The 27,500-nt window shown below is 40.1% G+C and overlaps 1 protein-coding gene across 2 annotated transcripts in view; it reads left to right on the forward strand.

Annotated features, from left to right (window-relative positions):
- The first annotated feature begins 2,204 nt into the window (after nt 1–2,204).
- Nucleotides 2,205–27,500, forward strand: part of LOC128698412 (cytoplasmic aconitate hydratase) — a 200,069-nt gene continuing 174,773 nt past the window's right edge. The window contains exons 1-4 of one of the 2 annotated variants that reach the window (XM_070094166.1): nt 2,205–2,389; nt 6,644–6,739; nt 21,823–21,887; nt 25,618–25,719. In XM_070094166.1, the coding sequence (XP_069950267.1) occupies nt 2,209–2,389; nt 6,644–6,739; nt 21,823–21,887; nt 25,618–25,719 (444 nt within the window). In that variant the 5' untranslated portion in view covers nt 2,205–2,208. The remainder of the gene's footprint in view (nt 2,390–6,643; nt 6,740–21,822; nt 21,888–25,617; nt 25,720–27,500) is intronic. The other variant, XM_070094168.1, reaches the window with a different exon arrangement.

The raw sequence follows: 27,500 nt of genomic DNA on the forward strand, positions 1-27,500 counted from the left end.
TGCTGTATAGAAAACCGCTTGTTATGCAGAACATTTCGGGCAAATTAGGTCAGTTTTGTCCCTGGATGTGACCCACACCAATCGACTAACACACAGGTACCCATTTCATACTGATGGGTGAACAAGGACAGCAGGTGTCCTAAGGAAATACGCCCCTAATGTTTTCCAGCCGTACCTTAGATTCGAACTCCGGACCTCAGTGTGTGAGCTGAGTGCACTAACGATCGAGCTATGGGACACATGCAATATAATTCAGGAAATCGTAATAACACGATTGCAAGCAAATCACAGAATGGATGGGAGGGGCTCAAATCCATGATTCATTGACGTTGTATTGTTATTGTGACCCTCAAGGCACAAGAACGCTGGCGAGGGCCTAAGATAAGATTTTCTTCGGATTTTTAACCCGGGACGATTAGCCGACCAGGATAACACAAGAAAGGCAGTGCGTCATCGAGGGACTGTCTTATTTCCATTGAGGTCCTTAATCTTGTCCCCTTTGATGAGATTAACACCCAGGTACCTACTTGCTAGGCAAACAGGTGTAAGGAAATGCGTCGAAATTTTTCCACCCTGCCGGGAATCGATCCCAGGCTCTCAGCGTGTGCAGTAAGAGCTTTGCCAGCCAGGCCACGGGGCTCTTGATCTAGGGAATTGGATCTGTGCTCCAGTTCCCTGAACTGAGCTTGAATGCCTTCCATCCCCCCCTCTCTCAGGCGCTCTATAATCCCTACGGGTTTAGCATTCCCAATAATAATAATAATAATAATAATAATAATAATAATAATAATAATAATAATACCATTGTTTCTAAGTAAATAAATCTGTAAATAGTTCATTACAATGTAACTTGCGCTGCTATCACCTTAATAACTTGTAATCTTTTGGCTATCGCCCACAACTGCTTAACTTTATTGGCTTATCCTGGATGCCTAAACCCTCAGTCTAATCCCAATAAAATCTTCAAGAAAACCCCCCATAAAAATGTCACGGTGTTTGACTTTATGGCTTATTCTAGGTGAAACATGTATAATATACTTCTTTGTAAGGAAATCAACTGCATAAAATTTTAAATTCAGCAGGCCCCTTGGCCTTGGGGCAAAAGCTCTCGCTTCACACGATGAGGGTCCAGGTTCGATTCCCGGCGAAGGGGTGGAAATATTGGATGTGTTTCCTTACACCGGTTGTCTATGTTCACCCATCAGTAAAATGGGTACCTGGGTGTTAGTCGATTGGTGTGGGTCGCATCCTGGGATAAAACTGACCTAATAAATAAAGCTTGCTAAAATAGCTTGCTAAAAATATCTAGTCTAGACAGGACTCGCAGAAATGGTTTTAAACTGGAAAAATTCAGATTCAGGAAGGACATAGGAAAGCACTGGTTTGGTAATAGAGTTGTGGATGAGCGGAACAAACTCCCGAGTACCGTCATTGAGTCTAAGACGTTGTGTAGTGTTAAAAATTGGCTAGATAAATACATGAGTGGGTGTTGGTGGGTGTGAGTTGAACCTGACTAGCTGGTGCTACTGGTTCAGAAGTCGTGCTCCTTAAAGGCGGGAGAGATACATGATTATATACACTTGGAAAATCCTAGAGGGACTAGTACCGAACTTGCACACGAAAATCACTCAACGAAAGCAAAAGACTCGGCAGACGATGCAACATCCCCCCAATGAAAAGCAGGGGTGTCACTAGCACGTTAAGAGACAATACAATAAGTGTCAGGGGCCCGAGACTGTTCAACTGCCTCCCAGCATACATAATGGGGATTACCAATAGACCCCTGGCAGTCTTTAAGCAGGCACTGGACAAGCACCTAAAGTCAGTACCTGACCAGCCGGGCTGTGGCTCGTACGTTGGATTGCGTGTAGCCAGCAGTAACAGCCTGGTTGATCAGGCTCTGATCCACTATGAGGCCTGGTCACAGACCGGGCCGCGGGGGCGTTGACCCCCGGAACTCTCTCCAGGTAAACTCCAGGTGTCTCTCAGAAATGTCACTACCATCACTGACTCTCTCTCTCTCACTCAGAAATGTCACTACCATCACTGACTCTCTCTCTCACTCAGAGATGTCATTACCACCAGTGGCTCTCTCACTCAGAAATGTCACTACCATCACTGACTCTCTCACTCAGAGATGTCATTACCATCAGTGGCTCTCTCACTCAGAAATGTCACTACCATCACTGACTCTCTCTCACTCAAGAGATGTCACTACCAACACTGACTCTCACTCAAGAGATGTCACTACCAACACTGACTCTCACTCAAGAGATGTCACTATCATCACTGGCTCTATCTATCACCCAGAGATGTCGCCACCATCACCAACACTTCTCCCCCCAGCACCTCACCTCACACAGCTACCACGTAGAAATGGATATGGAAGGTGAGTTAAACCTGGGTAAAGCACTCTACTTGACTCTGAAATGTCTTGACATGTGAGATAAGAAAGCAGGAATGTGATCACTGCTGGGAGGTGTTCCTGAGACCTGCGCAAGCCTCATAAATGACCTAATGAAATCTTCTTGTGGAGCTGTACTTGGGTACGTGATAATGGTACTATCAGCTGATACAGGTTTCAGCTCCCGTAATGTCTCTTAATTGGTTATATTACTCATTTTCTTTGTAATTTGGTCGAAAGTTGACTAGTATGTTCATATTTCTCCATTTCGGTATAGAAGACAGCAGCTGTCAATTATTTTTGGCTACAGAGTGGAATAATATATCTATATTTTATGGTGTGCACTTACGTAATTAGTCATATATTTCGATTAAGTAGATACTTATTATCTATATCTATTTAAAAAATGAGGTACTTTTCATAACATAGTTATATTCTAGAAAAAATGCACGTACTGTAGTTTTTGTATCATGAGGAAACTAATATTAATTTAGGTACATTTTTATTAACAGTAGATATATAATATTAAGTAGCTGCCTTTGTCAGTTGGACATTTTTACACTTGATAACCCAGTTTGTTACCTTATTTGCTTCACAACTGAAAAGACCCGGGGCCAATCCTGGGTGGGGCGAGACATATGGTCAAGTCCCATGACTCCAGTTACCTAAACAGTAATGTGGAGATAGTCATCTCCAGCCGAAATGAGTCATACTAATTGGTGAGCAAGATGTATCACCAGTGACTTTTTCAATCCAGTCAAGATTATGTACTGGAAACAGTGGGAGGAGTGGAGAGGTAATTTTGAGATATTCAGACCCCTGTCAGGGCTAATGGACTGATCACCTATCAAGGCTGTGGAACTGATCATCTATCAAGGCTGTGGGACTGGTCACCTATCAAGGTTATGAAACTGATAACCTATCAAGGTTATGAAACTGATAACCTATCAAGGTTATGAAACTGATAACCTATCAAGGTTATGAAACTGATAACCTATCAAGGTTATGAAACTGATAACCTATCAAGGCTATGGGACTGGCCACCTATCAAGGCTGTGGGACTGGTCACCTATCAAGGTTATGAAACTGATAACCTATCAAGGTTATGAAACTGATAACCTATCAAGGTTATGAAACTGATAACCTATCAAGGTTATGAAACTGATAACCTATCAAGGTTATGAAACTGATAACCTATCAAGGCTATGGGACTGACCACCTATCAAGGTTGTGGGACAGGCCACCTATCAAGGTTGTGGGACAGGCCACCTATCAAGGTTGTGGGACAGGCCACCTATCAAGGTTGTGGGACAGGCCACCTATCAAGGTTGTGGGACAGGCCACCTATCAAGGTTGTGGGACAGGCCACCTATCAAGGTTGTGGGACAGGCCACCTATCAAGGCTATGGGACTGACCACCTATCAAGGTTGTGGGACAGGCCACCTATCAAGGTTGTGGGACAGGCCACCTATCAAGGTTGTGGGACAGGCCACCTATCAAGGTTGTGGGACAGGCCACCTATCAAGGTTGTGGGACAGGCCACCTATCAAGGTTGTGGGACAGGCCACCTATCAAGGTTGTGGGACAGGCCACCTATCAAGGTTGTGGGACAGGCCACCTATCAAGGTTGTGGGACAGGCCACCTATCAAGGTTGTGGGACAGGCCACCTATCAAGGTTGTGGGACAGGCCACCTATCAAGGTTGTGCGACAGGCCACCTATCAAGGTTGTGGGACAGGCCACCTATCAAGGCTGTGGGACAGGCCACCTATCAAGGCTGTGGGACAGGCCACCTATCAAGGCTGTGGGACTGGTCACCTATCAAGGCTGTGGGACTGGTCTCCTATCAAGGCTGTGGGACTGGTCACCTATCAAGGCTGTGGGACTGGTCACCTATCAAGGCTGTGGGACTGGTCACCTATCAAGGCTGTGGGACTGGTCACCTCAAAATTACTACACTACTTCTGTCTCCATTGTAATGATTGCCTGTATTCAACTGAAGGAGTTTGGGTTATAGTTTACAGCTACCACTCGGCAGAACTCTGGCATTAGTTTACATTTTACAGTACTTATGACCTATGTACTCCATGAAATAAGTAAATATTTTGTAATAGCCCATGACCACTACTCAGCTGATTTCGGCCATCGTAGGTTAAGTAAGTTTATTTAGGTACATTTATTTAGATGATTGCAGTTATCATACATAGTAACACTTGTATAAATTAGGTAGGATAACCTAAAAAGAAAAAAAAGTTGGAACTAACCTGCTATCATTGAGGTACTTGTGATCTGTTGGGGTTGAATTTTAAAATAATATGCTGGTTTTGCAGTCAGGATAGCATTTCATGTGTTAAACTGATTACTGAACAGTACTTTATGTTAAAGCATGTAATATCAAGATTTTCACATTCTCTTGAAATTTTTATTGCACTTCTTGAATCATACTGCAAGAAAATTATGCTGTGTTAAATTGTAATAAAGTTGGTAGAATTACCGACAATATGTAAAGCAAAAGGACACAAGTGCAACTAATGTGACATTTTATTGTGGCAACGTTTCGCTCTCCAGGAGCTTTATCAAGCCGTTACGGCTTGACAGAACTGTGTCATTTTACTTTACATACTGTGTTAAGTTGTATTATAAGAGTGTGCTGTACTGTGTGTGTGGAACACAAATGGCATACTTCTGTTTTTGTAAGATAGAAACAGTAATCAGTGTAATTACAAGTAGATAATTGCATGTGGGGTGAGGGGGATGCATGGTTATGAGAGTGGCACATTGTTTTGAGTTTAACTGACAGAATTGCATCTCCACGATTTCTTGTGCTGAAGGACACATGTGGGTTGAGTACCTCAATAAATTATCATCTCTTAGGTGTAAAAGATAAATTACACTGGCCAAAAAAAAAAAAAAAAAAAATAACTTCACATTTAAAAGCATGTTTCTAACTAATTTGGGGATGCTGAATTCCAGTCTGAACTTAATTTTGCTCCTAGTACAGTTTCTGTAGTTGTGAACAATTACACCAAGACAGCCATTGTACAGAGATACCAGGGGAAACTTCATGATCAGTTTAATGGTATAGTATGACTACTGCTGGACACTGGTGAAGGAGAGCAATACTGAACACAAGCAAAAAGGCCTGAAAACTGTAATGTTAATATTTGTGTGAATGGATTTTTTTTTTTATCCATATAATGAATTTAAGAAAGATTGGTTTTTGTCTGCATGCACCACGCTTAATATTATAATAATATCTATGTCTACAAGTACATATACAAGGTATAGGGGCTTAGCTGACAATGACATACTACTGTATAGAAAGCCCCTTGTTATGCAGAGCTTTTCAGGTAAATTAGGTCAATTTTGTCCCAGGATGTGACCCACACCAGTTGACTAACACCAAGGTACCCATTTTACTGATGAGTAAACAAGGACAACAGGTGTAAGGAAACACGCTCAGTGTTTCCACCCTTGCTGGGAATCGAACCACAGATCCTCAGCATGTGCAGCGAGAGCTTTGCCTACTAGGTCATGGGCCATAATACTTATGATTGTTAGGTAATACACCTACCATCCGACTTACGACCTGCTCGACTTACGACCACTCGACTTACGACCGTGTTTTTTATGCCAAATTTCTGGGAAATAAACTACTATTTGTGTTGTACACAGTGTTTATCCTAAACCTTAAAGTATAAAATACAGTACTAACAGCATAAAAAGTAAAGTAAAACATGAAATACCAAAATAAAACAATAAAATAGTCATTACAAAAATGTTTTGTTGATATTCAGTAGTAAAGTTCGACTTACGTCCATTTCGACTTACGACCGGTTTCTCGGAACCGAACTCGGTTGTAAGTCGGATGGTAGGTGTATATATCGTGGGATTCTTCATCCTTAAATAGCCAGAATGTTGATCATAAGATTTGCACAAAACCTTATGTGCTAGACTAAACAAGCTCAGATTCATGAACAGCGAATCAAAGTTAGCTGAAAACGACAAATTTGGTTTTTGAACTGAATAACACGTTAAATTTTATTGGCTAGTTTTATTGTTCTGGATGAGTCTTTGCAAGAAAAATGAAAAGCTGTACAGACGTGATAAGAGGAAAATCTTGATTCCACTAGTAGGGTCTTGTAAAGGTCAGTGCTCATCCCAATGTTAATTTTTAAAATATCAAACTAGCCTACCAAAATTAATGAAGTTATTAAGCTACAATATTTATCTTTCAGGACCAAATCCCTTTTCTCACCTTCTGTCTGATTTAAAGATAGGAGATGAATGCTTCAAGTACTACAGCCTTCTTGGTCTTGAGGATGCTCGCTATGGTAAGTATGATCTTTTGAATAATGTATCATAAATTAGTGTTAATTAAAAATTTAGTTGTAACCTCTTTTTAGATCAGGCTAGTCCAGCTGGGGTGCATGGAGCCTCAGCAGAGGTACATGAATAGTCCCTAGGATACAACAATAATTTATACTATTGTTTGATAAATGAATACAGTTGACCATGGATTAAGATGTTAGTTACGTTCTTAAAAACAGCATTAAAGACAAAATACAGTGGACCCTCGACCAACAATATTAATCCGTTCCAGAGAGCTTATCTTTAGGCGAGTTTATTATTAGTCGACTTAATTTTCCCCATAAGAAATAATGGAAATCCAATTAATCCGTTCCAGATTTTTCATGAAATATACATTCCCCATCAAAGAAAACAATGAGACATGCACAGTAACTACAAATAAATGTTAAAATGACACTTACCTTTATTGAAGAGTATTGATGAGTGATGAGACACTATTTCTTGAACACTGGAATTTTCAGAGTGATACATGAGTAAAGGCTTCACTTTGCAATCCCCACTAGCATTGCATCAAAACATGAGAGTTAGCCTGTCTTTCATAGGCTTGTGTCCTGGGAGTGCCTTTTCCTCCTGAGTAATGTAGGTCCTGTTGGCATTTTCTTCCAGAACATGCCTGTATTGTCACAATTGAACACTTGTTTGGGTTGGAATTTTTCAGCTTCACCATGCATTATCACACTGTGTATGCCACTATGATTCTTAAATCTCTCAAACCAACCTTTTCTGGCCTTAAATTCAGCAATATGAGCACTAGTTCCAGGCATTTTTTCCTGTTCACCTGGGTGTTAGTCGACTGGTGTGGGTCGCACCCTGGGGGACAAGATTAAGGACCCCAATGGAAATAAGTTAACCTTGATGATGCACTGACTTTCTTGGGTTATCCTGGGTGGCTAACCCTCTGGGGTTAATTGTTTCTCTGTAATTGTTTCTTGTTAAGCCACACCAAAAACACACACTCCACATCTTCGAGTAGTACAGCCGACAGTGGTGCAGCAGCAGCCGACGGTGGTGCAGCAGCAGCCGACGGTGGTGCAGCAGCAGCCGACGGTGGTGCAGCAGCAGCCGACGGTGGTGCAGCAGCAGCCGACGGTGGTGCAGCAGCAGCCGACGGTGGTGCAGCAGCAGCCGACGGTGGTGCAGCAGCAGCCGACGGTGGTGCAGCAGCAGCCGACGGTGGTGCAGCAGCAGCCGACGGTGGTGCAGCAGCAGCCGACGGTGGTGCAGCAGCAGCCGACGGTGGTGCAGCAGCAGCCGACCGTGGTACAATAGTATTTCGATAGTGTTTCTCACCCTTTTTAACACAGGGTTGGCACTAGAAGCTTTCTTTGGGCCCATGGTGGCTTACTTAGCAGTTATAAGCACTAAAAACAGTGGTATAATACAAAATTTATTGAATATATGCGTGGAACTGTCCACCCTGGCTTGTTAACAAAGACAGCAGGGCAGGTGAGGCGCTCAGGCTGGACGGACAGGTTTGGGACGAATCATGTTGGTCGAGTTTTTCATCGTTGGCTGGGCCAAAATTTTTACGCTCAAACTCTTCGTTGGATGAATTTATCGTTAGACGATGCCTTCATTGGCCAAGGGTCCACCGTAGTCTAAAACAAACTGAAGAACGTATAGAAAAAATAGGGTACGCTCATTGGAGCCCCAGAGATGGCTTTGTCTCCAAATTATAAAAAATAAAAATGATAATGTGATTGTAATTGATTGTTGTGATATGTTTAATGCATTCCTTAATTCTACAAATGTTACATAAATGATATTTCTTGCCTTAAATTGTGGTTTCTGGTATATGTAAGTGGTTCTGAAAAGAGTGGAGAGGAATGCTGTGGTCCTGCTGAGCCGAGGTGGATAATCATGGATTGTTTGCCGAGGTGGATGGTTGGAGCTGACACTAAAATTGATGGTTGTACTGGAGTAGTGAGAAATTCTGTAGTACATCTTTGGTCTTTTACCCTGCAGAATGTCAGTTGCTCTACACCCCATTTCAGAGCATTATTTGTCAAGGTTCTCTTCAGTGGAAAAAGTCTGCTAGTTTGGCAGCAACATGGAAATACTCGTGTAACTGTTGCAACTGTTTTTCTTCTGGTTCTTCTTCCTCATTGTCCTCTATTATCTGCCTCATTTGTATCTGTGCATTGAGCTCTGCTAACATTTCCTCTGGACTTTAATCTTTGTCATCTTCTGAGAGCTCATTCACATCTTCCTGTACATCTTCAAAGCCATCCTCTAGTAATCTCCTTGCCAGTTGAACTATTTGCTGAGCTATTTTCTACACTTGACACTCAAGTGAAGGGAAAAAACTACACTAGGCCAAACTTTCCCCAGCCTGCATTTAGTGTTTATTGGGGCACTTCATTCCATGCACTTCTGACATAGATGATGGCATCTGCAATGTCAAATTTATGTCAAGTATTTGGTACTGCAAGCTTGGAGCCATCATCCATTGCTGCAATAACCTTTCATGTGTAGTTACACTTGAATGACCTAATAACTCCATGATGTACACCTACCATCCGACTTACGACCGAGTGAACAATAAAATGTTGTTTAGGTAAGACACATATGCAACAGTTAGGTATCTTTATTTCGAAACGTTTCGCCTACACAGTAGGCTTCTTCAGTCGAGTACAGCAAAGTGTCTTACCTAAACTTTACGACCGAGTTCGGTTCCGAGAAACCGGTCGTAAGTCGAAATGGTCGTAAGCCAAACCTTACTACTGAATATCAACAAAACACTTTTGTAATGACTTCATTTTATTGTTTTATTTTGGTATTTCATGTTTTACTTAACTTTTTATGTTGTTAGTACTGTTGTTAGTACTTATTATCAACAAACTAAAAAACAAGATAGGAGATTTAAATACCTTACCACCCATTATATACAAAAAAGTGTCACAGGTGCTATCACCAATCATTGCAACACTCGTTAACAAATCCATTGAATCCTCTACCTTTCCTACAGTTCTCAAAATAGCAAGGGTCACCCTGATCCATAAAGGAGGAGACCACGCAGACTTGAATGACTATAGGTCAGTATCCAACTTACACCCTCTCTCTAAAATCTTTGAAAAATTAATCCATAAGCGTATCTATTCCTACCTCATCTCCCACAACATACTCAACCCCTGTCAATTTGGGTTCAGGCCTAATAAAAATGCTAATGATGCTATTATCCACATGCTAGAACATATTTATACAGCAATAGAGAAAAAAGAAGTCCCACTGGGGATCTTCATTGACTTACGTAAAGCTTTCGATACAGTTGACCACGACTTGCTCCACATAAAATTGTCGCACTATGGTATAAGAGGGCACTCCCTCAACTACCTAAAGTCATACCTCAGCAACAGAAGCCAATATGTGTACACAAATGGGGCAAACTCTTCTGCACAGCCAATTACAGTTGGTGTCCCACAGGGAAGTGTCCTATGCCCTCTTCTCTTTCTAATATATATAAATGACCTACCAAATGCATCGCAACTACACAAACCCACACTATTTGCAGATGACACTACATACGTCTACTCTCACCCGAGCCCAGTCATGCTAGCCAATACTGTAAATACCGAATTACAGAAAATATCAACCTGGATGAGGACCAACAAACTTACTCTAAACATTGACAAAACCTACTACATTCAGTTTGGTAACAGAGCTGCAGATATATCTCTTAACATAATGATAAATGGATCACCTATCACAAAACTCTCAGAGGGAAAATTCCTGGGAATCCACCTTGATAATAGACTCAAATTTCAAACACATATACAACAAATTTCCAAAACATCCATACTTATTACTGCACCTACTACATACATAGAACACTTAACTCTGACATAAACCCTCCCCTCAAACATCTCCTTACCAACCCCAACAGAACACATGACCATAACACAAGACACAGATCACTCTTTGATGTTCCTCGTGTCCATCTCACGCTATGCAAAAACTCAATGCACATAAAAGGCCCTAAAATCTGGAATTCATTACCTGTGAATATAAAAGAAACACTGTCTATTTATAAATTCAAGTCTCTTCTCAAAAATCACTTACTCACCCACAACTAAATAAATACTGAATAATTGTATCTCATAAATTGTATCTCATATATGTATCTCATTATTGTATCTCATAAATGTCAACCTATGACCCAATCAAACTTTGTTACTATTTAACTTCATTACCTAACAGAATACTCCATTCTACTGATTACACAGCAACACGGTAAATGACCATATGATCTGTCTTTGTAATACTCATTTGCACTAAATTATCTGTTTTACAATAATTTTTGTACCACATTGCTTAGTTAATCTTAAGTTAATTTTAAGCCTGCCCGTAATGCTATGCATTCAAGTGGCTTTGGCATGCTGCATTTAACTGTATTCTTTTGTACTTCACTGTATCATGTTCAGATAAATAAATAAATATTTTATACTGTAAGGTTTAGGATAAACACTGTGTACAACACAAATAGTTGTTTATTTCCCAGAAATTTGGCATAAAAAACACGGTCGTAAGTCGAGTGGTCGTAAGTCGAGCAGGTCGTAAGTTGGATGGTAGGTGTATTTGGCAGTAAAATTACAACTTTTAAATGTGGGTACACATCCAGCAAAGCTTCTGGATAAGTGTGAGAATTATCAAGAGTGAAGAGAACCTTGAAGCCAGTGTTCTTGCTGTGCAGGTAAAGCATGACTTCAGAAATAGTGATAATTAAACCAGTCAATAAATATTCTGTCATCCATGCTGACAGGTTTGACCTCCAAAGAACTGGTACAGTGGTATCTACACCTTTCAAAGTGCAGAAAGTCTTGGAGCAGTAAATAACTATGGCCTTACACTTGTAATTGCCAGTGCATTACCACAAAGGAGGAAGTTGAAATAATTCCTTTGCTGCCTTGAATCCCAGTGCACTTTTCTCTTGCCGACTGATGTAAGCTCTTGCTAGCATCATCTTTCAATATACTCTTGTCTCATCAGAATTCAACATATGTTGTGGCTCATAACCATTCTCCAAAATGTGATCAGCTGAAGCACTTTCACCAAAAAACTTAATATTATGTAAACCATTTCATAATTTGAACTTTGGGGAACCAGCCTGTGCAAAACAAACACACACACACACACACACACACACACACACACACACACACACACACACACACACACACACACACACACACACACACACACACACACACACACACACACACACACACAGACACACACACACACACACACACACACACACACACACACACACACACACACACACACACACACACACACACACACACACACACACACACACACACACACACACACACACACACACACACACACACACACACACACACACACACACACACACACACACACACACACACACACACACACAGAACAGCATTCCGACATCTTAAGGAATCATTCAGGACCCTGTACACCGTGTACGTTAGGCCCATATTGGAGTATGCGGCACCAGTTTGGAACCCACACCTAGCCAAGCACGTGAAGAAACTAGAGAAAGTGCAAAGGTTTGCAACAAGACTAGTCCCAGAGCTAAGAGGTATGTCCTACGAGGAGAGGTTAAGGGAAATCAACCTGACGACACTGGAGGACAGGAGAGAGAGGGGGGACATGATAACGACATACAAAATACTGAGAGGAATTGACAAGGTGGACAAAGACAGGATGTTCCAGAGATTGGACACAGTAACAAGGGGACACAGTTGGAAGCTGAAGACACAGATGAATCACAGGGATGTTAGGAAGTATTTCTTCAGCCACAGAGTAGTCAGTAAGTGGAATAGTTTGGGAAGCGATGTAGTGGAGGCAGGATCCATACATAGCTATAAGCAGAGGTATGATAAAGCTCACGGCTCAGGGAGAGTGACCTAGTAGCGATCAGTGAAGAGGCGGGGCCAGGAGCTCGGACTCGACCCCCGCAACCTCAACTAGGTGAGTACACACACACACTCACTCACTCATTCACTCTCTCTCTCTCACACTCACACTCTCTCACACTCTCACACTCTCTCTCACACTCTCTCTCACTCTCTCTCTCACACTCTCACACTCTCACACTCTCTCACACTCTCTCACACACTCTCTCACACACTCTCTCACACACTCTCTCACACTCTCTCTCACACTCTCTCTCACACTCTCTCTCACACTCTCTCTCACACTCTCTCTCACACTCTCACACTCTCACACTCTCTCACACTCTCACACTCTCTCACACTCTCTCTCACTCTCTCTCTCACATTCACTCTCTCACACTCACGCTCTCACACTCACGCTCTCACACTCACGCTCTCACACTCACGCTCTCACACTCACACTCTCACACTCACACTCTCACACTCACACACTCACACTCTCACACTCTCACACTCACACACTCACACTCTCACACTCTCTCACACACTCTCACACACTCACTCTCTCACACTCACACTCACACTCTCTCACACTCACACTCACACACTCACACTCTCTCATACTCACACTCTCACACTCACACTCTCTCTCTCTCACTCTCTCACACACTCTCTCACTCTCACACACTCTCTCTCACTCTCTCTCTCTTGTTCAGGCCTTCCTTTCTCATCATTGTACATCTTGTACATCAGGTACATCTTGCTACTTCTACTTAAACTTAGGTCACACTACACATACATGTACAAACATATATATACACACCCCTCTGTGTTTTCTTCTATTTTCTTTCTAGTTCTTGTTCTTCTTTATTTCCTCTTATCTCCATGGGGAAGTGGAACAGAATTCTTCCTCCGTAAGCCATGCGTGTTGTAAGAGGCGACTAAAGTGCCGGGAGCAAGGGGCTAGTAACCCCTTCTCCCGTATAAATTACTAAATTTAAAGAGAGAAGCTTTAGTTTTTCTTTTTGGGCCACCCTGCCTTGGTGGGATACGGCTGGTTTGTTGAAAAAAAAAAATATTATAATAATGATAGAGCTTCAGTTCCCTAAACTAATAATAATAATACATAATACAGTGGACCCCCGGTTAACGATATTTTTTCAATCCAGAAGTATGTTCAGGTGCCAGTACTGACCGAATTTGTTCCCACAAGGAATATTGTGAAGTAGATTAGTCCATTTCAGACCCCCAAACATTCACGTACAAACGCACTTACATAAATGCACTTACATAATTGGTCGCATTCGGAGGTGATCGTTATGCGGGGGTCCACTGTACGTTTGTAATAATAATTCAGAATGCTTATGCTAGTTGGCACAGCTGGTAAGCAGTAAACATGTTTGCATCCCTGTGGTGGCAGTTCTCTCATGCTTGTTTGCATTTTGTTGCAGTCACTTGGCCAAATTTCTTTTTTCTAACCATGGATCCTAGTGATCTACTGCAGTTAGCCTCAAAAATACTCCATTTTCTCTTACAGTAAAAACATGGGAAGATACTATAGGCAAATTGGGACAGAAATGGCGACGCTTCTGCCACTGCCTCTGCCACCGTATTATGGCCTATTTTATTCATTCTAGAGTATATATCAAGTTTCTGTGCTAATTGTTTATTATGTAATATTAGATGAATTGTGATAGATAAATAAGCTGTACAGTTGATAATAGCATCATATTCAAGTATTTCTTCTTCTCTCCAGAGTGCAGGAATGAATTAATGGCTTTTCAATTAATTTAAATGAGGAAAATTAATTTGATATACAAATAAATTGAGTTACGAGCTAGCTCCTGGAACAGATTAAACTCGTAAGTCAAAGTTCTACTGTACTAATTTCAATGAGGAAAATTGACTCTGCAAAGGAGCGAATCCAGATGTGAGCAAGGTCACGGAATGGATTAAACTCGTAAGTAGAGGTTCCACTGTATGTACATAACGTGAATGGAAATGAATCCTGCACCTGCGCCCTTTAATGGAAATGCATGCTGTGAATGGAAATTAATTTCTCTCCTGCACCCCTTAATGGAAATGGGTGTACCTCTATTGGAAATGAAAACCTAAATTTAAATCTCAGAATATTGAAGGCACTAGTTTTCATCGCACAACTAAGTTTTCTCCTGTACAATTTTTTTTTTTATAACTAAGATATTTTGGATATTCAGTGTTTTCTATTTTTTTTAAGCTGTCAAAATTTTTAGAAGATAGGGTGCTTGGATTGGAATATACATACACGTAATTGTTTTACATGATGGTAGGATTGCTGGTGTCTTTTGTCTGTCTCATAAATATGCAAGATTACAGGCATGTCTTGCTACTTCTACTTACACTTAGGTCACACTACACATACATGTACACGTTTATTTATACACACTCATCGGAGTTTTCTTTGATTTTATCTTAATAGTTCTTGGTCTTATTACTTTTCCTTTTATATCCATGGGGAAGTGGAATAAGAATCTTTCCTCCGTAAGCCATGCGTGTTGTAAAAGTCAACTAAAATGCCGGGAACAATGGGCTAGTAACCCCTATTCCTGTAAAGATTACTAAAAAGAATAAGAAGAAGAAAATTGTCAAAGTGGGAAGTCTGAATGTGTGTGGATGTTGTGCAAATGATAAGAAAGAGATGATTGTGGATGTTATGAATGAGAAGAAACTGGATGTCCTGGCTTTAAGTGAAACAAAGCTGAAGGGGGTGGGAGAGTTTCAATGGAGAGGAATAAATGGGATTAGGTCAGGGGTTTCAAATAGAGTTAGAGCTAAAGAAGGAGTAGCAATAATGTTGAAGGATAAACTATGGCAGGAAAAGAGGGACTACAAATGTATAAATTCAAGGATTATGTGGAGTAAAATAAAGATTGGATGTGAAAAGTGGGTTACAGTAAGTGCGTATGCACCTGGAGAAGAGAGAAGTGTAGAGAGAGAGAGATTCTGGGAAATGTTGAGTGAATGCATGGGGAGTTTTGAATCAAGTGTGAGAGTAATGGTGGTTGGGGATTTCAATGCTAAAGTGGGTAAAAATGTTATGGAGGGAGTAGTAGGTGAATTTGGGGTGCCAGGGGTAAATGTAAATGGGGGGCCTTTAATTGAGCTATGTGTAGAAAGAAATTTGGTAATAAGTAATACATATTTTATGAAAAAGAGGATAAATAAATATACAAGGTATGATGTAGCACGTAATGAAAGTAGTTTGTTAGATTATGTATTGGTGGATAAAAGGTTGATGGGTAGGCTCCAGGATGTACATGTTTATAGAGGGGCAACTGATATATCGGATCATTATTTAGTTGTAGCTACATTTAGAGTAAGAGGTAGATGGGAAAAGAGGAAGGTGGCAACAACAAGTAAGAGGGAGGTGAAAGTGTATAAACTAAGGGAGGAGGAAGTTCGGGTGAGATATAAGTGACTATTGGCAGAAAGGTGGGCTAGTGCAAAGATGAGTAGTGGGGGGGTTGAAGAGGGTTGGAATAGTTTTAAAAATGCAGTATTAGAATGTGGGGCAGAAGTTTGTGGTTATAGGAGGGTGGGGGCAGGAGGAAAGAGGAGTGACTGGTGGAATGATGAAGTAAAGGGTGTGATAAAAGAGAAAAAGGTAGCTTATGAGAGGTTTTTACAAAGCAGAAGTGTTATAAGAAGAGCAGAGTATATGGAGAGTAAAAGAAAGGTGAAGAGAGTGGTGAGAGAGTGCAAAAGGAGAGCAGATGATAGAGTGGGAGAGGCACTGTCAAGAAATTTTAATGAAAATAAGAAAAAATTTTGGAGTGAGTTAAACAAGTTAAGAAAGCCTAGGGAAAGTATGGATTTGTCAGTTAAAAACAGAGTAGGGGAATTAGTAGATGGGGAAAGGGAGGTATTAGGTAGATGGCGAGAATATTTTGAGGAACTTTTAAATATTGAGGAAGAAGGGGAGGCGGTAATTTCATGCACTGGCCAGGGAGGTATATCATCTTTTAGGAGTGAAGAAGAGCAGAATGTAAGTGTGGTGGAGGTATGTGAGGCATTATGTAGAATGAAAGGGGGTAAAGCAGCTGAAACTGATGGGATCATGACAGAAATGTTAAAAGCAGGGGGGGATATAGTGTTGGAGTGGTTGGTACTTTTGTTTAATAAATGTATGAAAGAGGGGAAGGTACCTAGGGATTGGAGGAGAGCATGTATAGTCCCTTTATATAAAGGGAAAGGGGACAAAAGAGATTGTAAAAATTATAGAGGAATAAGTTTACTGAGTATACCAGGAAAAGTGTACGGTAGGGCTATAATTGAAAGAATTAGAGGTAAGACAGAATGTAGGATTGCGGATGAGCAGGGAGGCTTCAGAGTGGGTAGGGGATGTGTAGATCAAGTGTTTACATTGAAGCATATATGTGAACAGTATTTAGATAAAGGTAGGGAAGTTTTTATTGCATTTATGGATTTAGAAAAGGCATATGATAGAGTGGATAGAGGAGCAATGTGGCAGATGTTGTAAGTATATGGAATAGGTGGTAAGTTACTAAATGCTGTTAAGAGTTTTTATGAGGATAGTGAGGCTTAGGTTAGGGTGTGTAGAAGAGAGGGAAAATACTTCCCTGTAAAAGTAGGTCTTAGACAGGGATGTGTAATGTCACCATGGTTGTTTAATATACAGTGGACCCCCGCATAACGATTACCTCCGGATGCGACCAATTATGTAAGTGTATTTATGTAAGTGAGTTTGTACGTGTATGTTTGGGGGTCTGAAATGGACTAATCTACTTCACAATATTTCTTATGGGAACATATTCAGTCAGTACTGGCACGTGAACATACTTCTGGAGTGAAAAAATATCGTTAACCGGGGGTCCACTGTATTTATAGATGGGGTTGTAAAAGAAGTAAATGCTAGGGTGTTTGGGAGAGGGGTGGGGTTAAATTATGGGGAATCAAATTCAAAATGGGAATTGACACAGTTACTTTTTGCTGATGATATTGTGCTTATGGGAAATTCTAAAGAAAAATTGCAAAGGTTAGTGGATGAGTTTGAGAATGTGTGTAAAGGTAGAAAGTTGAAAGTGAACATAGAAAAGAGTAAGGTGATGAGGGTATCAAATGATTTAGATAAAGAAAAATTGGATATCAAATTGGGGAGGAGGAGTATGGAAGAAGTGAATGTTTTCAGATACTTGGGAGTTGAAGTGTCGGCAGATGGATTTATGAAGGATGAGGTTAATCATAGAATTGATGAGGGAAAAAAGGTGAGTGGTGCGTTGAGGTATATGTGGAGTCAAAAAACGTTATCTATGGAGGCAAAGAAGGGAATGTATGAAAGTATAGTAGTACCAACTCTCTTGTATGGATGTGAAGCTTGGGTGGTAAATGCAGCAGCAAGGAGATGGTTGGAGGCAGTAGAGATGTCCTGTCTAAGGGCAATGTGTGGTGTAAATATTATGCAGAAAATTCGGAGTGTGGAAATTAGGAGAAGGTGTGGAGTTAATAAAAGCATTAGTCAGAGGGCAGAAGAGGGGTTGTTGAGGTGGTTTGGTCATTTAGAGAGAATGGATCAAAGTAGAATGACATGGAAAGCATATAAATCTATAGGGGAAGGAAGGAGGGGTAGGGGTCGTCCTCGAAAGGGTTGGAAAGAGGGGGTAAAGGAGATTTTGTGGGCGAGGGGCTTGGACTTCCAGCAAGCGTGCATGAGCGTGTTAGATAGGAGTGAATGGAGACGAATGATACTTGGGACCTAACGATCTGTTGGAGTGTGAGCAGGGTAATATTTAGTGAAGGGATTCAGGGAAACCGGTTATTTTTATATAGTCGGACTTGAGTCCTGGAAATGGGAAGTACAGTGCCTGCACTTTAAAGGAGGGGTTTGGGATATTGGCAGTTTGGAGGGATATGTTGTGTATCTTTATACGTATATGCTACTAAACTGTTGTATTCTGAGCACCTCTGCAAAAACAGTGATAATGTGTGAGTGTGGTGAAAGTGTTGAATGATGATGAAAGTATTTTCTTTTTGGGGATTTTCTTTCTTTTTTGGGTCACCCTGCCTCGGTGGGAGACGGCCGACTTGTTGAAAAAAAAAAAAAAAATTTGGTTTGGGATGCACAATCTACTAAACGTAAGGTAACCTTGTTATAGACTGATGTAATAAGAGTGAGAGTTGAACTGAAGAATGTGTGAGGTAGCTAAAACACAGTAGCATGAAAAGGAGAGATTAGTCTTTGAAAAGACACCTAAATATATTATTTCAGGAATAAATACAGTGGTCCCTCATTTATCGTCCTTAATCCGTTCCTGGAAGTGCGACGATTATTGAAAAAGACGATTTTTGAATTAATTTTCCCCATAAGAAATAATGTAAATACAATTAATCTGTTCCTGACACCCAGAAGTATTCAAGTAAAAATTTTTTTTACATAAAATATAGATGTAGTACATAAACAATACAATGGGACATGATGAATGAAACATTAACAGCATAACACTTACCTTTATTGACGATTCTTCTTAGTGTATGGAAGACTGGAGGAGGAGAGACATTGGATTAGTTACTGTTTGGAAGGGGAATCCCCTTCCATCAACACCTCAGGTACCAAGTGCTTTTCTGGGGTTACTTCTCTTCTCTGTTTCTTAATGCCACTAGGACCAGTTTGAAAGTCACTGGAGTCCTGTCTCACAAAAAAAGTGTCCAGAGAGCTCTGTTTCTGGCATCTCTTTAAAACTTCCCTAAAATGAGCCAAGACTCTGTCACTGTACAAGTTGCTGATATGGCTTGCTACATCCTTCTCAGGGTGATGTTTCTCCATAAATCTTTCCGTCCTACCCCACATTTCGAAAATCTCCTTAATTTCTGAAGAAGGCACCTTCCATCTCTCTTCCTCCTCCTCTGCAGCAAGATTCTGAGCTGCGATCTGTTCCTGTTGCTGCTGAAGCTCTTGCAGCTCCTCAGTGGTTAGCTCTTCCTTGTGGTCCTTCACCAACTCTTCCACATCCTCCAAACTCACATCACATCCAACCCCATGGAACTCCCCAGTGCCACAATAGAGTTCACAAATGACATAGGCTCATACGCCACTTTCATTTTGTTCACTGGTGTTTTCCTTATATTCAATCGTATTTCTCACTTTACCAAAGGCTTATTATTTAGCACTTGCAAGCACTAAACTGAATGGAATATTATGAAATATTTCGTATGAACAAGTGAGGGGACCGTCTCTCACTGGTAAACAATGGCACACTGGCTGGGAAGGGAGGCCAAGGCGGCTCAGAGCGTGAGTACGCATCCCGGACAAAGGACGATTAGCGAGTAAACTGACCATTTGCGAGCCAATGTTTGGACGAGAATAACATGACGATTCTGGAAAAGGACGACTATTGAGCCGGACGATTATTGAAGGACCACTGTATAGACTTGAATCTGGATAAAATTAAGGTAACTACCATTCATATGATCATTCTGTACCATTTGTGTACCATTCTGAAGACATGTTAGGCAGTATGTACATACGTTAATAATGGCAAATTGTGATCACTACGCATGATATTTATGTAATTCTCTAACCATTGGAAATATCTAGATATGTTAAATAAAATTCTGGATTGGTTTTGTTTGGAAATATCGAGATAGGTTAAATAAAATTCTGGATTGGTTTTGTATCCAAATTTTTGCACATAAATGGACTAGATATTTTATTCTTTAACCCTTTCAGGGTTGCCAGGCCCTCTCTGAGACTTGTTCTCAGGGTCGCCAAATTTTAAAAAAAAAAAAAAAAACGTATTTTTTCTTTTGAAAAGATAGAGAATCTTTTCTCGGTCATAATGACACCAAAAGTATGAAATTTGATGGAAAACTTATGGAATTGTGCTCTCGCGAAGTTAGCGGTCTCGACGATGTTTATGCATCGGCGATTTTGCCCACTTTGAGCCCTATTTTTGGCCAGTTCCAGTGTACTAGTCAACAAAAATCATTACTATTTCGCTAGAACTCCATTTTTTCTATCGAATGAGTACAAGAAACCACCCATTTACCGATTTCAACTATCCAGTAAAACGATGAGAATTTATCAATTTTGCCAGTTTCACACAAATTTCAAAAGATGCCAATTTCCGAATAGGGTCCAGAATAAACAAGAAAGACGTTCCTGGCACTAAAATAACATTTCTTCTGTTCATTAGTCACGTCCCCATGCCCCTCTTACATTCTTTTGCTTTCCACTTTGAATTTTTATTCTCACAAAAAATAGAAGATTTACTGTTATGCAGACTACTGCATTAGTGTAGGAATGATATAAATAATATCAGCGCACTTGTGAAAGAATATTAGACTCACCAGTTGACGTGTATTGGACGCTTGGCATGATTTGTTTACTTTTGAACTTTGGTAAAAATCGAACATTTCTGCTACTTTGAGCTCAATTTCAAGGCACCTTTCATTGTAAAACCAGTCAAAATCATTTTGATTTCTGTAATATGTCTTCCATTCTATAAAATGAGACCAGGAAAACTGGAATACAACAATAAATACCATACGAAAATACAGTGCAAAGTCGCTGTTTTAATCCAAAAACACGGTCAGTTTTTTTTTCTCATTACGCACTATGTGCTGCAGGATTTTTTTATACTGTGCACACTGACCACATAGACCCATTCTTTCATATGTAGGCCTACCAGCTTTCTCTCACTAGATTTGAGGGCGCTAGAATTTAGGCATACTAGTACGTCAAAAACCCTGGTGCGTAAGCCGTACTAGTACGTCCGAAACCCTGAAAGGGTTAAAGGACAAGAGGAGTGGTCCGTGTACAGTAACAGACTGAGATGGAATAACTCTGATAATGAATTACCATATTTTACGGCATCGAAGGTGCTATTTTTTTCCCAAAATACGTCTCAAAAATTTACCCAATATTTTGCAAGTCAAAGTATTTTTTTTCCTCCCAAATTTAGCCAGTTAAATTTAGGGGTGGGGGGTGCCCTCGTCACTGGAGAGTCTTGTTTGCCATTAAATATGGTATGATGCCGAGGGATTGGTGTAAATTGGTAATGTAACAAATATTTGCCAATTTTTCCATTAATGTATAAATTCTTAATTTTTTTTTTTATGAAATTTTAGTTTTATGAAATTCAACATTCTCCTTTTCCCATCAGAGCGGCTGCCTTTCAGCATCAGGGTCTTGCTCGAGTCAGCTGTCCGAAACTGTGATAATTTCCAGGTGAGGAAGAGCCCTCTACATGTTTTTTTTGGTTTTGAAATTTCCTCGGAAAATTGAACCCTTGTGAATAGTTGAAAAAAAAAAATATGCAATATTGTATGTTGTATACTATGCTTTTTATCAAAGATAATTAAGATTTGTTTTTATATCATATAAAAATATAGTACCTGCCTTGAGTAATCAGTTTCAGGGAAAACACAAATTCTAGAAATTATGATATTTTTATTTGTCAGTCTGAATGATTATATATTTTTTTTCAGAATGTACATACGTAATTGTTATTAAATTACATGACCTTTATTTCATACTTTTTTTATAGCCATGGGTTATACAAAGAATTTTGACCCGACTAAACCACTGTTATATGGATGCTGCATATCATATAACAGTGGTTATACTACTATACTACGGTACATTTTCCTTTTTTGTCTCCTTTTTTTGACTCCCCAGATGCCTCACTGCACCACCCACCTTTTCTCCCCTTGTCACTTACATGGTTTACAACATCTTACATAAACTTATCTGCTAACAAGTTCCCTCTCAAATATCTGAGCACATACTCCTCTCCTTCAGTCTGAATTTCAATATTTCATTGCCTAGACTTTTTATTAATTTCATCAGTTTCTTTCCTAAGTTCACTTTTGATTTCCTTTGACATACTCTCTGAAATTCCTCCACCAACCTTCTCAATTTCTCGTCAGAATCTCTCAAAAGTTACATAGGCAAAGAACAGCTGTGACAACTCCCAATTCATTATCTTTTAATCAAACACCTCTCCTCACTGTATCCTAATACAGTGGTACCTTGACTTAAGAGTGCCCCCAACTTACGAGTTTTCCAAGTTACAAGCCGTCATTCAGTGGATTTTTTGCTTTGAGTTGTGAACCAAAATCTGAGTTACGAGCGAAAAAAAAATATTTCCTGAAAAAAAAAAATATTTACTGAAAATGACATTTGGCAAGAACCCCGACCTAAATGGCACAACAAAAGGTGGTTTTGGGACTTGGTACTTATGAAAGAATGCTAGTGTGAGGTTCTCACTGGAGGTAATCGTGTAATTATCTTTAGTTATTCTACAAGAAAATAAAGTTGCTAAGTTTTTGACATTTGCAAAATATCTTACCCTTTACTCCCACACAAATCCCAGTATATTTGGAATATTTCCAATATTCCACAAGTCAGCTGTAGAATAAATTTTTTTTTATGATTCCTGTCAATATTATTTTATTTACTTCAAAAATAAATGGTGGGCTTCATGAAATAAGTCAAAAACTTACTTCTGAGATATTTATATAGCACTGTCCTAGTGATCTAGTGCACTTAGCCTCTCAAAAACTCTGTTTTTACTTGCCCAGGACCAAAGAACATGTTATAGGAAGGAGCAGTAATGATTTTATATGCTCAGACTGGTCCTGGACACTCGTCATATTATGGTCTATTTTATTCATTCTAGAGGATGTATCATGTTTCTATGTTACTTAGTGTTTCTTATGTCATATTAAATGAATTCTGATAGAGTTGATATTAACGTTATACTGAAGTATTTTCTCCTGCCCCTGGGGTGTTTTTTTGGGGGCTGGAACGGATTAATGGCATTTCAGTTAATTTCAAAGAGGAAAATTGATTTTGATATACAAGCAAATTGAGTTATGATCTCAGTCACGGAACAAATTAAACTCGTAAGTCAAGGCACCACTGTACAGTGGACCCCCGCATAACGATGGCATCACATAGCGATTATTTCGCATACCGCTTACTTTAATTGCAAAAATTTTGCCTCACATACCGCTTAAAAACCCGCTTACCGATTTTCGTCCGAGACGCGTCCAATGTGCGGCCTGAGCCACACTCACATGTTCCGCCGGTGGCATTGTTTACCAGCCAGCCTCCGCGGTAACATCCAAGCATACAATCGGAATATTTCGTATTATTACAGTGTTTTCGGTGCTTTTTCTGGAAAATAAGTGACCATGGGCCCCAAGAAAGCTTCTAGTGCCAACCCTACAGCAATAAGGGTGAGAATTACAATAGAGATGAAGAAAAAGATCATTGATAAGTATGAAAGTGGAGTGCATGTCTCCGAGCTGGCCAGGTTGTATAATAAACCCCAATCAACCATCGCTACTATTGGTGGTACAGCTGCTGCTGCACTGTCAGCTGCTGCTGCTGCTGCTGCACTGTCAGCTGCTGCTGCTGCTGTAGCACCGTTGTTGGTGTGGCTTATTGAGAATACCAAGAAACAATTAACCCCAGAGGATTTGCCACCCAGGATAACCCAAAAAAGTCAGTGTCATCGAAGACTGTCTAACTTATTTCCATTGGGGTCCTTAATCTTGTCTCCCAGGATGCAACCCACACAAGTCGACTAACACCCAGGTGAACAGGGAAAAATGCCTGGAACTAGTGCTCATATTGGTGAATTTAAAGCCAGCAAAGGTTGGTTTGAGAGATTTAAGAATCGTAGTGGCATACACAGTGTGATAAGGCCTGTTCTGGAAGAAAATGCCAAACAGGACCTACAGTACTCAGGAGGAAAAGGCACTCCCAGGACACAGTGTCTCATCAGTCATTGCTGCATCTTCAATAAAGGTAAGTGTCATTTATTCTTCATTTAGTAGACTAGTACATGCACAATATATACTGTGCATGTACTACTCTACTATTGTGCATGTATCCTTCTCTTTGTGTGTGGGAAAATGTATATTTCATGTGGTAAAATTTTTTTTTTCATACTTTTGGATGTCTTGCACGGATTAATTTTATTTCCATTATTTCTTATGGGGAAAATTCATTCACATAACGATTATTTCGCATAACAATTACCCCTCTTGCACTGATTAAAATCGTTAACCGGGGGTCCACTGTATTCACTTTTACAACCCCACCTATATGGTGGCCCGGTGGCTTGGATGGTGGCCTGGTGGTTAAAGCTCTCGCTTCACACACGGAGGGCCTGGGTTTGATTCCAGGCAGGTAGAAACATTTCGACGCGTTTCCTTACACCTGTTGTCCCCTAGCAGCAAATAGGTACCTGGATGTTAGCCGACTGGTGTGGGTCACATCCTGTGGGACAAGATTGAGGACCCCAATGGAAATAAGTTAGACAGTCCTCGATGATGCACTGACTTTCTTGGGTTATCCTGGGTGGATAACCCTCCAGGGTTAAAAATCCGAACGAAATCTTGTCTTATTGATATGTTAAAGAAGAAAACATGGTGATATCACACATTTTTGCAAAACTTATTACAGCTAGGCCATGATTAGTGCAAATAATGAATCCTGTGAGTAGTCGCATTATTCAGATTTGCACTGATCAAGTACGTAATTTTTGTGCAGGATTTGAAGAGTTTTGGGAAGAAAACTAGCAATTAATTTTGCACTAAATCAAAATTTGCACCATTCGAACTCGCACTCATAGAGACCTGGCTGTACAGTTCTAGGGGACCTCACAGGTGTGATTGTTTTCTGTTTTGTTTTGTAGTTACTGATTATCTACAAAGTTTAATTAATTTCTGTGAAAATTGGTAACTCAAATCAATTTGATATAATTCTAATTTACAAATATTTTCAATAATACATCTTACATTTTTACCAGATTTAGCCCAGTATTCTTGCTCAGTATAAATAAATGTGACCAATCTCTTATTTTCAAGTATAAGAGGAGTTTATTTAATTTTCATATTAAATTTAGCAGTTGTGGGTAACCTAAGATAATTTATATCTGTTTCAGGTAAAGAAAGAGGATGTCAACAATATTTTAGACTGGGAAAAAAAACAAACCGATCCCAATGGTGTAGAGGTACCATTCCGACCAGCTCGTGTTATTCTTCAGGTGAGTTACAGGGTGAATACCCATGACTGTGCACAGTAAGATCTCTTGTAATATGTGCATATGTAGCACATCTTTAATAGAATGCTATTTTTATTTCAATGCACTGGCCATATCCCACCAAAGCAGGGTGGCTCAAACAGAAAAACAAAAGTTTCTCTATGTATAAATTTAGTAATGTATACAGGAGAAAAGATTACTAGCCCTTTGCTCCTGGCATTTTAGTCGCCTCTTACGACACACATGGCTTACGGAAAAAGAATTGTTTCACTTCCCCCTGGAGATAAGAGGAAATAAACGAGAACAAGAACTAGTAAGAAAATAGAAGAAAACCCAGAGGGATGTGTATATATATGCTTGTACATGCATGTGTAGTGTGACCTAAGTGTAAGTAGAAGTAGCAAGATGTACCTGAAATCTTGCATGTTTCTGAGACAGAAAAAAGACAACAGCAATCCTACCATCATGTAAAACAATTACATACAGGCTTCTGTTTTACACTCGCTTGGTAGGACGGTAATACCTCCCTGGGCGGTTGCTGTCTACCAACCTACTACCTAGCTATTTATATTTATGAATTTAAAAATATCTGTTCATTTATGGTTTTGATGAGGTTTGTGCACCATAAATTATATAACATTTGCTCAGAGATTGTATTGCAAATGCCATACTGGCTCAGTATGGCATTTGCTGTAGTGGTCCTCATAACCTTCACAGACTGACCCACAGCTGTCATCTGAGAAAATATTTAGATTTTCATATTCATCAGATACTTGGGAGTTGATGTGTCGGTGGATGGATTTATGAAGGATGAGGTTAATCATAGAATTGATGAGGGAAAAAAAGGTGAGTGGTGTGTTAAGGTATATGTGGAGTCAAACAACATTATCTATGGAGGCAAAGAAGGGAATGGATGAAAGTATAGTAGTACCAACACTCTTATATGGGTGTGAAGCTTGGGTTGTGAATGCAGCAGCGAGGAGACGGTTGGAGGCAGTGGAGATGTCCTGTCTAAGGGCAATGTGTAGTGTAAATATTATGCAGAAAATTCGGAGTGTGGAAATTAGGAGAAGGTGCGGTGTTAATAAAAGTATTAGTGAGAGAGCTGAAGAGGGGTTGTTGAGGTGGTTTGGTCATTTAGAGAGAATGGATCAAAGTAGAATGACATGGAGAGCATTTAAATCGGTAGGAGAAGGAAGACGGGGTAGGGGTCATCCTCGAAAAGGCTGGAAGGAAGGGGTAAGGGAGGTTTTATGGGCGAGGGGCTTGAACTTCCAGCAGGCATGCATGAGCGTGTTCGATAGGAGTGAATGGAGATGAATGGTATTTGGGACCTGACGATCTGTTGGAGTGTGAGCAGGGTAATATTTAGTGAAGGGATTCAGGGAAACTGGTTATTTTTATATAGCCGGACTTGAGTCCTGGAAATGGGAAGTACAATGCCTGCAGTCTAAAGGAGGGGTTTTAGGATATTAGCAGTTTGGAGGGATATGTTGTGTATCTTTATATGTATATGCTTCTAAACTGTTGTGTTCTGAGCACCTTTGCAAAAACAGTGATTGTGTGAGTGAGGTGAAAGTGTTGAATGATGATGAAAGTATTTTCTTTTTGGAGATTTTCTTCCTTTTTTTTTGGGTCACCCTGCCTCGGTGGGAGACGGCCGACTTGTTGGAAAACAAGAAAAATAATATTTATCTACTATTCATTAGTCACAAAACCATCTCCAGAGACTACTTCTTCAACAAGCAAGAGAACAAGAAATTTAAGATAGGATTATATATGAG

Source organism: Cherax quadricarinatus, chromosome 44, assembly GCF_038502225.1.
Source record: "Cherax quadricarinatus isolate ZL_2023a chromosome 44, ASM3850222v1, whole genome shotgun sequence".
NCBI lineage: Eukaryota > Metazoa > Arthropoda > Malacostraca > Decapoda > Parastacidae > Cherax > Cherax quadricarinatus.